Source organism: Symphodus melops (assembly GCF_947650265.1).
Source record: "Symphodus melops genome assembly, chromosome: 11".
NCBI lineage: Eukaryota > Metazoa > Chordata > Actinopteri > Labriformes > Labridae > Symphodus > Symphodus melops.
In genome coordinates, this window is record NC_136701.1 from 20,931,280 (window position 1) to 20,944,839 (window position 13,560).

The following is a 13,560-nucleotide window of genomic DNA, read 5'->3' on the forward strand; positions in this document are numbered from 1 at the left end:
CTCTGGCCCTCCTAATGGGATAAACGCCTGTCAAAGAAAACAGCCCTTAATGTGTCATTATGTGTCTGTGCGCTGCAGGGGAGTTTGGGGAGGTGTGTCGAGGACGGCTCAGGGTCCCAGGAAAAAAAGAAAACTACGTAGCAATTAAGACGCTGAAAGGAGGCTACACTGACAAACAAAGACGTGACTTTCTGTCTGAAGCCTCCATCATGGGCCAGTTTCAGCACCCAAACATCATCCACCTGGAGGGGATCATCACCGCCAGCTGTCCAGTCATGATCCTCACTGAGTTCATGGAGAATGGAGCGCTGGACTCTTTTCTGCGGGTGAGTGTGACACAAAAAAAACACACACACTCAAACAGAATGCCATTTCATTCTTCCTCCAGCTGAGCCGTCTCTATCCTCCGCAGCTGAACGACAGCCAATTCACGCCCATCCAGCTGGTGGGAATGTTGCGCGGCATCGCCTCGGGCATGAAGTACCTGGCAGAGATGAGCTACGTCCACCGAGACCTGGCCGCCCGCAACATCCTGATCAACAGCAACCTGGTGTGCAAGGTGTCTGACTTCGGCTTGTCGCGCTTCCTGCAGGAGAACTCCTCTGACCCGACGTACACCAGCTCTCTGGTGAGACCATATTATTGTCTCTTATAATAAAGTTTTTACCTGCACCTATGAGTCTAATTAGCAAATATATTTCATTTACTCATATTCTGTATATTTATGTAATTTTTTACTTTTTTGTTGTTTCCAGCATATTTGTACAATTAGGGTCAAAAAGACAAATAAAACACGATACAAAAAGAAGAAATATTTTGATTCAGTTGTTTGCAGGCCAACAAGATCGGATAATGTAGTCTTTTATATTTGAAACACCCTACACATATCAGGCCTCTAGCATTAGCAGAGGTAAAATGATATGACCTCATCTCCATCCAATCTGGATCATACGCAGATATACATTTACACACACGCGTCACTCTGGAACAGCAGGGAAATGTTGTGCACCCCCTGTATATAACAAAGGGTTATTCTTTCAGAACCTTAGCGTCCTTTTAAAGACCAGTCTGACCAGTTCTTCTGTCAAGTTTTGAAGAGCTGATGTATTTATTTATTTGGTTTTTTTTCTATGCAGGGAGGTAAGATCCCAATACGCTGGACAGCACCGGAAGCGATAGCTTTCAGAAAGTTTACCTCAGCCTCAGATGTGTGGAGCTACGGCATCGTCATGTGGGAGGTCATGTCTTTTGGAGAGCGGCCGTACTGGGACATGAGCAACCAGGATGTAAGTTTTAGGAAAAAGCCACTCTTGACAATGATAACATCTTCTTCTTGATCTGTTTTTATACTTACTGTTGGTTAACACTCTGTATTTTCATCAGGTAATCAATGCCATAGAGCAGGACTACAGGCTGCCCCCACCCCCTGACTGCCCCACCCACCTGCACCAGCTCATGCTGGACTGCTGGCAGAAGGACCGCTCGGCCCGCCCTCGCTTCGCAGACCTGGTCAGCGCCCTGGACAAGCTGATCCGCAACCCTGCATCTCTGAAAATAGTGGCTCAAGAAGCAGGAGGGTGAGTTTGCAGATGTGTATTTAAACTACTTGTCAATCAAAGTGACAGTAAATATGCAGCTTGAGAATGAAGAGGAAGAATGTTTCCCCTTTTCTAGATGTTTCTCCCGCCGTCTCTTTTTGCAATTCAAATAATCTCAGGACAGGAATTAGCCTCCTGCTGCCCAATCTTGTGTACCACCTTAATGTCCTGCTGTGACCTGTCAGACACTTGCTGTGCCCGTTTCCCTTCCTCCACATTCTGCCTGTCAGCTGGACACATGCAGCAGAGGACACTGAAATCCCATTGTTTGTCCCTGTCTGTCACTCAGCCTCAGATTATACCTCTGCCTGTCGACTGGAATGTTGCTGCAGGACATGTATAAGCTCCTCACTGTTGTTTAGGTGACTGTGTGTAAAGTTGTCCCCTTTGTTTCCCTTCTCTGTCCCCCAGGCCGTCCTACCCCCTGCTGGACCAGCGTGCACCTTTAGCCCTCTCATCGTGTGCTTCAGTGGGGGAATGGCTCAGGGCCATCAAGATGGAGCGCTACGAAGACAGCTTTCTGCAGGCCGGCTTCAACTCCGTGGACCAGCTGGCCCAGATCACCACACAGTCAGTTCCTATTTTATCTTGTTCAAACTGATTCTTACTGACGTTTTCGCTTGTCAAGGCACACTTTTGGGCTGTAAGGTCAGAAACATAAGTCTGGTAAACTTCTGATTGCAACTGTTTCAAATAGTTCAAATGTAGTATTTACAATATCCAAATAAGTGTTTTTTTTAATTTAAATTCAAGATCATGTAACCCTGGAGGAAAAAAATAAACCATAACTTTATTTTAACTTCAATCAGATCTTTATCTTTTCTTTTTTTTGTTCTCCTGTAAAACACTTTTGTTTTTGTATTTGTCTTCAGGGATCTACTTCACATGGGAGTGACTTTGGCCGGACATCAGAGGAAAATTCTCTCCAGCATCCAGACAATGACCTTTCGAAACAAGAGCACCACAACTGTGACCTTCTAGCTAACCTGTCTCCTGACCTGGACGTGGCCACCAACAAACAGGAGCAGCCATGTAATGTTAGCACTCTGGGTCATCTCCTGTGACTCATGGACTCCCAAGAGAGATTGGCAGAAATTATAAATCACCTGACAAAAAAAAGAAAAAGAAACCAATGAGTACAGAGACATTTCCAATCAGGAGGAGCGAGTCCTTTAAAGATGAATGAGTCTCTGTTACCAATAGTAACCACGGGGAGAAAGTGACGTAAAGAAAAAAGGACACATTTTTACAGTTTGTGGTAAATGTTTTAATATCTTCCATGAGGGTAAAACCATATTATTGTGGTGAACAAAGAGGACTCGGCGTTTACAACATTTCTTTAGTACCATGTCATTTTACTGGCTGTTGACTGGTTGTTGTACCAATAAAAAAAAAAAATCACTCAGACAAAGGCAAGAAGAAATGCCAGTGCCAATCCAAGGATTTCAGTGCTCACATTGTAGTCATGAATGAAAACTACTTTCACCCAGGGTGTCTTGTATTACATTCCATCTGGATTATGTTACTCAAAGACACCTGCACATCAAGAGTGATCATCTCAACTGTTTCACTCAATTCACTTCTTTACTATTTGAATTCAACACAACCTCCTCTTTACTCAGGTGTGATGTGTGACGCAGACTTTGGAGAGTGTTGCTCTTCAGTATAAACAGACTTATCTTTCCCGGTTTGGCTCTCAACTTCCAGCTCGGCACACAGTATATGAAGAGAAGAGACACTGAAACATATCTGCACTTTTGTCATTTCAAAGAGAATTGTAAACTTTAGTAACTCCATGTGTTTTTCGTGGAGTAAAGCTGGTTATTTCTACTGCCTGTGCGTCTGCTGGCAGCTGAGTTTCATGACAGTCAGACTGAACCAAGGACCAAGTGGACTCAGAGACCCGAGAACACTGTATAATTGGTTTTCTTTGTACACATTTCCTAAAGATGCTATCTGGCCTCAGACTTGTTTGTCTTGATATAACTGATACATTTTTAATTCTTATTCTGTATTCTCCATCTTCCAGTGCCATTCAGATCTTTGTGTACTTTAATGACATTTTTATAAAGCAGAAATCTTTTACGAGTGATTTTGTCTGATGATTTAAATGAACCTTAAAGGTCTGCTCTGACATTTTGAAGATGAGTTTGTTGTTTCCAATCAACAGGTAATGTTCTAAAGTTGGAAAGAGTTTTTTTTGCTTTTGCCCTGAATCTACATCAAAATGCTGTTTGTTTATTCATGATTTTCATCAAAAACCTTGACTTTATTTCTTGGCATGGAAATCAGAAAACAGCTAAAAAGCTAGGTTGTGGCCAATAGAGCAGCTTCCCCTTTTTAGCGGCAATGATGCACTAATTTACATGAATATCCGCTTACATTTACTAGCTAACAGGTTTCTCAGATTCTCTGAGGTTTGACCTGCAGACTAGCCTCTCTTTAGTTTGAGTAAACTATTTCCCATCATCTTTTTGTTTCGAGCTGCACAAAATGTTAAATCATGGAAAGCAACATAAAATTACATGTTAAAAGGGAGTTCACAGCCCGCAGTATCCATTGATTTAAAGTTTGCTATACACTGCTGTTTTATTAGCAGTAAGCCCTCCCCTACTTTTCACATTGGGTGTGATATTTCCTTTCATCAGATACTGGTTGTTGAGTAAGTGAAGTGTTTACATGTTTGCCCTAAATAAACACAAATCAGTACACCGCTAACAGCCTAGCTCATAGCCAGTATTTTAGTAGAGCAGCCTCTTTTTAGGCACAATTACTTGTTATATTTCATCATATGCTGGGTGTATAAATGTGACCGTCTTGGAGCCAGTAGCTAGTATCCATTGGTTTCAGAGTGGAATGTAATAATACCTTTTTTAGCTGCTTTTTAATTAGCATAGCAGCCCCTCCATTTTAATTTAGTAAGCTATTTTCTTCATTGGTGGCGTCAGCAAAGTTCTCCTTTGTGCTGAAGCTACACGGTTTGTTTTCAAACACTCAGCCTGGGCAACAATACACAACCACTAACTATGAGGCTAGCTTTTAGTTGGTTGTATCCACAGGTTTCAGGGTGGAATGCTAATAGCTCTGAGATGATGTTTGATTAGCTGACTACCCCTACAAGTGCTTGTTGAAGAGGAGTGACAGACTTTTGTTCAAAATGTCAAAGTATTTCTCAAAGACCTTGCATCTCTTCGAGGATAATACCAGCCTTTTTGACATGTAGGTCATGTATAATTTTACCCCAGTGGCTCACAGACCTGCACTGAATTGAGAAAATGAAGCTTAAACATCTAAAAGACACTCAAACTACTATGTTGAATACAAAATGCACATTTTCTAAATGTTTTTCACCATTCTGTGCTTGTATTATAAAAAAAAAAGGCTTTTTCTACGGTTTGAAGTGCAAACCCACGCTAATTTAAATGTGGTGTGCTGATAACTTCAAGTGAACACAACCATCAATTAGCTTGTGAATTCAGTTGAAAAAGACCAAATGAACCAAGCATCTGTGATACTGGATAATCTTCCATTCTCTATCTTTTAAAAGACCCGTTTGTTAGGTCAAAATCAAAACTGCTCGTATTGTCCCACAAGAGATTATGGGAAATGTGGTCTTCATATTGAAGATCTGAATAAAACAAGTTTGAAATTATGAATAGATAAAGTAAGTTTTGATAACTGTCCTGTGTGTAGGCTAATATGTATTCAGTATTCATAATAAAGATGCACACCAGTGTTTACCATGAAGGAGTCACTTCTCAGCTCATTTCAATGTCTGATGCCTATCCAGATATCCAGTCTCAACAAAAACAATAAAGCCTGCAAAATAAATGTGGATGTTACTGAAGTGATATTCCAGATAATATAGCAGGTTCACTGACATGATGTACTGTCCTAATGAACTTGGTAACTTTTGTCCCAAATTCACAGCCAAACAAAAACACTACAAAGCAGCTCCTGTTTGAAAGACCCACAGTTGTGTCTGGTTTAGTGTGAACCCATATTCTATCCTCAGCTGGATTTTATTTCTGTGCTCAAGGATGTGAGGTAAATAAATCCTACTCTGATCTCTTGTTTTTATCTTTGGTTAGATAATACCCTGCCAGAACTATCTGTGATCATAGAGAAATGTGTTAGTACAGAGTCTAATGGGGTATGTTTTTCTGTCTTCTTTGTGGCTCTTGTTGGAAACATGCCTCTCATCTACACCATCGCCTCTTTTTTAATAATGAGAGCGAAACAGGAGAATGCATGGGTGAGAAATGATTCTCACTCCCCTCTCCAAGCTGAGACTTCTTGAAGCCATCGCTCTTGCCTTTCTGTTTCTCCAGGGAGCCTTTACCCCTGAGGGCTTGAATCTTGTCCTCTCCTATGTTTCACTTCCTGGTCCTCAGCCCTTTTAATCATGGAGAGATGTTCTTTTCTCCTCCTGTGCCTCGGGCTGAGTGCAGCTTATTGCGCAGTATAAGCTTAAACTCTCGCACACCTTTTTTCTCCCCTCACTCTCCTGCTATCGCCAAAAGGTGCCATAACCTGGCAAAGCTGCAAGGGCTTCAAGAAGTGCTTAGGTTAATTGATTATCTTTGATTATCTATGCTTTACTGGATGTTTTTTTTCTACAGCTCTTGTGGGGCTCTCCAAGTACAGACTTGCGCTTATCTAGTTTCAATGTAGTGAAGATAAATAATGAGTAACTGTGTTTTCCGCATGCTTTTTGAAATCCCACAGTGTGTTTTGGTGTGTATGAATCTCTGTATAAGTGATTCAGAATTTGAAAGAGAGAATAGGGCATTCATCTCTGGTTTCTACTTCTGTCAGTGCTTTCCATGACCTCTGACCCCGGTGTATAGTATAAATCTACCCCCAGCTTTGTCTGTGTGTGTCTGAATGGCCATTCATCAGACCAGGCTGACCAGGTTTTAGCATTAGGTGGATTGTGTCATTCCCCTCGCATTCCTGTGTTCATTCGAGTGTTGAGTGTGCATGTGTGTGTATGTGGGTGGTTGGATAGATGGTAGTGGTGGGTGGGGGTTAGCCAAGGGGACAGGTACATGTGTGTTTGCAAGCAAAAGGGGGGGGAGGGGGAAAGAGAGAGAGAGAGAGCTGGGATAAGAGAAAAGCTGAAATGGTTTCACTCTCAGTAAACAGCAGAGAAAATCAGAGTGTGATCCTGCATCAAATGAGCCGAGTTAAAGGGGAACTTCAGCACTTTTCTGTTAGGCTTCTGTAAAAGTTAGGGGACTCCAGAGAGACAAAAAGGGAACAATTTAGGACAGCCAGATGCTCAAAATATCGAGAATGTTACCGTCTAGTTAGTTAGTGCCGTCCTTCAATAGCATTATGCAATAACATCTAGAATGGCTTACAAAACACACATTTTCTCCTACTTCTTCCGAGAGCATATTACTCTTTCCACAGACTAAAGGTGTCAGTATATGCTCCAACTAAACTACTTGTCAGACGGTTGAACAGCACCTGACATTTCCTTGCCCTCACATTTCTGATAATGGAATTTTAGAAGGCTGCATCGAAATGTTTCAGCAGTGGGCCAGGTGTGTGGAGATGACAAATGAGCAGAGCTTTGAACTCCAGCTCCCCCTTTTTTTTTTCTCTACACGACAACTAATTTTAGTGAGGCTATGAGAGACTCCCACAATGTGTGCACATCTGAACGATCCTTTGATCATGCAACTCTTAATGATAGATGGCTTTTCTCGCTGAATCTTGAAGGAAATTACAAAGCAGCTCGGACTAATTTTATTTTATTTATGCATTTTTTTTTTTTAAAGACATATTTTTGTGCTTGGATTTTACTCAATAAGACAATGGATAGACTAGGAAACTGAGGAGAAAGCCGGGACTGAAATGCAGAAACTGAGCCACTGGTTGGACTTGAATCCAGGCTGCACACTTCTTTAACCCCTGTGCATGTGTTGCGACCAAACCACGAAGACATCTGTTGTTTGCCTCTTTTGGTAGACACGAGATCACACTCCTATATCATAAGAGTTGCACTTAGTGAGAGATTTTGATGTTATAATATGGATTGTCTTACAATATGTTCAAAAAATAATCACATTTTCCACTTTGGATTTAAGGGAAATGATTTGTTCGGGTTGTTCCTGTAGTTTTTTGAGTATTGTAGTTTTTAGTAAACATCTTATCGAGCATTAAAACATTCTGTTTGCTAACACAGCCATCGCTGCTTTATTAGCTGTTGTCTGACTGTAGCTATCATAATGTTCACTGTTTCTTCTTGACATACGACCTCTTTACTTTTCATGTCCTTCTTAGTTGCTGATGAAACTGGAAGCAGATGATTCATAACAGATACATTTATATAATTCACTACCTTGAAACACAGCAATATAAAATGATAACAGCTCAGGATATGATCAATATCTCCCTTTAGTGACAACGTTCAGGATTGTCCTTGAAGGCAAAAGGTTGTTATTGGAAACCACTGACTGATTTACTCTCAGTTTTCTTTTTAGATCTGCAGTGTAACTGTGATTTTCTTACCAGCAGTAGCCCGAAGATGGAGAGTCAGATTTGAGATAGTCATTCCTGTGCCACTTTCTCCTCCACTCCAGCAGCCTGATTTCCTTCCTTGGATGACTTGCAGACAATTTGATCGAAATAGCCCAATATTTCTGAGCAAATCCATCCAGCAGCCAGCTCAGATTATTCCTCACCTGTGTACGCAGCGTGATGGTCGAGAAAGGCAGGAGGCACACGGCTCAGCAGAGCTCTTCCACTCTGTTTCGTATTAAATGTGATCAGTGGGAAAGTTGTCACTCCCCGCTGTTCTACAGCAGATCTGTTGACTTTTCTGTATCTTGTGCCAGGCCATAGCTGTAAATAAGAGTTTGTTCTTTGCTGAAACACCTGGTCAAATAAAGTTGCACACATTTAATTATACTTTCTGTAGCAGTACAGTTTGAGGTGGATTTATTGTTGCTTTTGTCATCATGCACATAATCCTGTAATCTTGTGTAAACCTTTTGATTACAGGCCCCGGATGTCCCCTCTGTGGTATTATTTTTTATTTGTTGCAGCAGAATATTTAAATATTGTCATAGTATCTCCTCCAGGCTGTTAACGCAAAAAAAATACATCTAATTTATCTATTTTTCCTGAATTAGAAATATCCAATATTTCCCCCCCAACTACAGTTAAAGGTTTGTGTCCACCATGTTTCTTGTTTGCTTGTAAAAATGGATTTTTCATAAAGCAGAATAGTTTTCCAATACCTATTATGACTCGCTTTGCCACAGCTGTTATCCAAAGCTCCTCCAGCAGGCTTCAAAGATCTGGTCATGTGTTGGATGGAGGTGTTAGAGGGACAAGGAATGCGAATATGAACACCTTGATGATGAGTGAACGGCCCCTCTAATGGTGTTTGTAGGTCTCTGCGCTGTCTCAGCTTTCAGCACACACACAGCAGCCGTCCGTCTTCCCCGCAGTGCCCTTTTGTTTCCCGCCCTGCTAAGATGTGCTTGTTGCCTTCTGTGAGGAAATGAAAGAAGTGTGACCAGCCCTGCTTCTTATCCTCTTTGTGAGAGTCAGGCCATATTCTGAAACTCAATCCAAAGACTAGTACGCTAAAGGGTAAAAGTAAGAGGGGGGAAACGATCCGATTTCTCTGAAAGTGTGATAAAGCACAGGATTGTGAGCACATGCAAAGATCAAAAATTGCAAACGTCTCTTGGTAAAGATGTTTCTGATCAGTGTGATTTTGCGTTTCAAATGGGGTTATTGAACTCAGATTGATGAGTTTACTCTCTGGTCTGGCGCTTAACCTCTCCCACAAGCCTCACCTCTATGTGCTAACTCAACCTGACTCCTGCACACCTCTGAACCCAACCAGTATAAATCTGTACCATCAGCTGAAAAATGTGTTTCTAGCAGAAGTCAGCTCTTCACAAACTCAAAACGAGAGCAGCATTTTCTCTCCCGCAGACATGATCGGAGACAAAGTCAAAAGAACTTTCTGGATTTGGAGACATTTCAAAATAACATCTAAAGGGTTTCTGTTCGTGCTGCAGTAAATCTCCCGGCTTTGTCTGTTTGTTCTGTTTGTCATGATTATAGTGAAGTCTGGTCTTTATATTTGTATTGTGGTCATAGCTGTTTACCTCAACTGGATTTCCCCTTCTTTTTTCTGCGTTTAAATTAAAGATCAGCAACCAATAATCCAAATGATCAACTTCCATCCATGTTTACCAAGTAAATGAGCAGTAAACATGGCATACTCAAACGATTATATAAACACAAGTGAGTGCTTAGGGACCGGATTTTGCTCTTCAATGTAGTCTCTTAAATGAAGATGTAGGCTACCTTATTCATTCAGGGGTTTTTTTTTAGGTTGCATTAATGCAACCTACTCTTACTCACTGTTTCAACATGTTTTGAATATATAACGTCCATCACTTCTGTTGAGTTCACTATAAAAACATGACCACTCACGTTCAGTATTGACCCCATGAACAAGTTTTTGGGTTAGCATGTGACATTCTGCAGGGCAGGCAGGATGGTGTGTGTGTGTGTGTGTGTGTGTGTGTGTGTGTGTGTGTGTGTGTGTGTGTGTGCGCGCGCGCGCGCGCGAGTAACAGAGCGCTGCACCTTTTTCCAGAATGTGAAGAACCGAACTAGAAATGTGAGGAAGGAGCATGTGGTTCTGATTCCAGCAGCATCTGGATGTAATACAACCAGCGTTTACAAACGATAGGACTATATGTGAGCAGTACTGACTGTAATCAAATTACAGAAATAAAGTAACTGTAATTTATCCTTGGCATACTATTCAATTTAACCAAGTGCTTATGCAACTACAGCGCCCAACACCCACTCCCCTTCAAACATAAGCTAACATACTAAGAGTCAGAGATTTAACCCCACAAAACAAGGAATTGACTTTATTCACTGTGTCGTGAGCGCCCTCTTGTGTTCACATAGGTTAGTGTTATATGTTTGTTTTTTTTAAACTGATATAAAATTGTTTTTTCACCGTCATCTTGAAATAGGCTACAACCGAGACGATCCCAGATACAGATACAGGAGTCAGTCAGTGCAGATTGCATTTTTTCTTATGTAGGCTTTGTCTTGTAAGCATTTCGTTTTAAATCGAGACATCAGCCAGGTAACTTCACAATCGGAAAGTCTGCCGTCTGAATCGATGAGCCCGTTTCACGCATGCAGCCAGTCATTGACAGCTTTGTTTCCCCCCAGTGTGATCATCTCAAAATTGCAGAAGAGTGTCTGTCCATCGCCTCCACATATCCGGACGGGAACGAAGCCTCCCAAAAATCAGGATCAGGAGCAGTGAGATTATATATATATATATATATATATATATATATATATATATATATCCTCCTGCTTGAAACGCAGCTGTAACAAAGCATTTTAAGTACTGAAATAACTTGAAGGTGTCACGCAAACATGACAGGAATGTATTACTTAACGCCTTAAACTTGTTTGAAATGTTGCTTTATTTGAGTCCCTCGCGGCATCTCTGATTGGACTACTCGACATGATTGCGCTTCTCTGCCGCCCCCTGGTGGTCATTAAAGGAGCCAGCATCCAGAAGGAAAGCAAAGTCATGTTTCACTTGGCCGACCTCAGCTTGGGGTCAATAGAAGTTAGAGGATGCGTTCAAAACTGTTATTTTTCACTAGATTTGTAGAAATAATAAACACAACACAAAACAAGAGTGGAGACAAGAATCTCCAAAAATAACAAAACATTTCAAACATACCGAATCAATAGGAGACAATGTCAATCCAGGTCAACACTACTATATATATTACATTTAAGGGCATTTTAAAATGGTTGAAGAAAGATACTGCCATCTTACAAAAAAAAACATGTAAAAAATGATCTATAGCCTATTGAAACAATAAAAAAAATAAGACAGTTGGGTCAATTTAAATTCTAAAAGCCCTTATTGTGTTATGTTCAACAATAATTGAGGAACTGAAGTTTTTGGGTTTTTTTTTTTTTAAAAAAAGGAGCACATCATTTGTAAGTAGCTCCAGCCTTTGTTTATTGTGAGAACACAGAGTGTAAGTATTTAATTTGTTGTGTGAAAATCACTGTTCCTTTATCATCCTTCAGAGGCATGGGCTGTAATTAGATTTCAGCATTGTAAATTCTTTGTGCACTTTTGGTCATTAATTCCAAAAAGAACTGTACTTAATCCAAAGTGTTATCTTATTTGAGGACATAGTCTGGAGGGTGTTGCAGTCAAGGGGAAAGTTAAAACAAAATATTAATAACACTTGAGCGAACAGTGAGCTTCATAAAAAATGTTCAGCTACCCCACAAGATGATGATAATTTCAAACTGTTCATCCAAAAACAACAACAGCATTTGCTGTTCTTTCATCTGGCCCCTCCAAAAAACAGACATGTGTCATCATTTTAGAAGGAACAGACAAAGTCCTGTAGTGCTAGCAGAGGTGACGGATCAAGACATTTCTTCATTTTGGATTCAAAGGAAGCTAAACTTGATTCAGTCCCTGACTTTTACGATCAGTCACTGCGAACCTCTTCCTCTTTCTTTCATGATTCCTCATGATTCCTTCCGCCTCCTAATTTTCCTTCAGTGACTTTCACTGACAAACTTCGGTTTTCTCAGTAGTATTGCATGAGATACTAATCAGGAGCTCTGTATACAGCAGCAACATTTAGGCTACTGAACCAATTAGACATGAGTACATACAAATAAAGAGGAAGAGACAGGAGTAGCATAACGAAGAGCTGGTCTAAATCTGAGCCAGCCATCCCATGAAGTTTTAACAAATAAGCAACGTTTTAAGAAGGTGTCTGCTGGAGCCTGATTGGTCGCTTGTTACACAGGACAACTGTCTAGTTGAAAGCTCTACCTCCCATACTACTTCAGCAGACATTAAAGTAGACTATAAAGCAGATCTTTGTTCTTAAGAAGTTGGGTGCAAATCCTATTCCAGTTTTTACAGGGAGTCAGTAATGAGAAATCTAGGAAAGAGAGGTACGGTTTGTTTTTCTAGGACTCGTTAGTACAGACAGGAGCTGCAGCATTGTGGAGCAGTTCACAAGTGTTTAGACGCGTTAGAGAAGCCTGATACTTAGAAAATATGATGACTGGCAAGTACAATGCAACCTGCAATCGTCTGAACAATTTGATTGTGGAAATCGTGAGGAAAATGGCAGAGCTTTTGACCACTGTCATGGCAGTCTTTCATTTTACATTTCTGTTATGTTTCGCTACAATGTTGGTCGCTCCTGTTGTTCACTGTAGAATTGCATACATTCATTTCAACGTTGTGTAACGGTGCATGTGGGTGAGTTAAAGTGAAGCTGGGGAAAAGATCCTGAACAGCCTTATTTCTGTAAAAACAGTTTTTACTGACACAATGCCTTCATCTGCAACAAACTCACCTCTCTGACAAAGAGTTGAGCTTGCCACCCTCACACTGCTGTACAGTATGTACAAGGTGGCAAAAAATAGCCTGACTCCATCATGTTTGTGTGCTCCATACTTCTGAGTTACTATACTGTCAGCTTGGCTAAATCTATCTTTGCACAGTTATACAACGCTTGACTAAAAACAAACTCCACTGCTCCAACCCAGATATCTGACAGTTATACAAGAACTTCATATAAACATATATTTTTCCAACTACCGCACATCACTGTAATCCCACCACTTAGACCTGGAGCCGGCCATTATACGCTCGCTGTGTCCTGGAAACACTTAGGGCTGTTAATGTAAACTGAAGATCCAGCCTGACCTCCACCAGATGCTTGTGTGACTGTGGTCAATCTAAAGAGAGATTATTGGAGCTTAATCCCAGATGATCTCCGCTTCTGAGAGCCTCTGCAGCCAAGTCAGGACGAGTGCCTGTGTGGTTACCACGACAGCTGGATGAAGATGAAGGAGCAGACAGATGCATGAATGGATTCTCCGACAGTCAATG

At 41.0% G+C, this 13,560-nt stretch overlaps 1 protein-coding gene across 1 annotated transcript in view; it reads left to right on the forward strand.

Annotated features, from left to right (window-relative positions):
• ephb4a (eph receptor B4a) overlaps positions 1-3,683 on the forward strand; it is a 39,254-nt gene extending 35,571 nt beyond the window's left edge. The window contains exons 12-17 of the mRNA XM_079356201.1: positions 79-326; positions 413-628; positions 1,137-1,286; positions 1,384-1,577; positions 2,010-2,168; positions 2,471-3,683. Coding sequence (XP_079212327.1) covers positions 79-326; positions 413-628; positions 1,137-1,286; positions 1,384-1,577; positions 2,010-2,168; positions 2,471-2,579 — 1,076 coding nt within the window. The 3' untranslated portion in view covers positions 2,580-3,683. The remainder of the gene's footprint in view (positions 1-78; positions 327-412; positions 629-1,136; positions 1,287-1,383; positions 1,578-2,009; positions 2,169-2,470) is intronic.
• Positions 3,684-13,560: the final 9,877 nt, after the last annotated feature.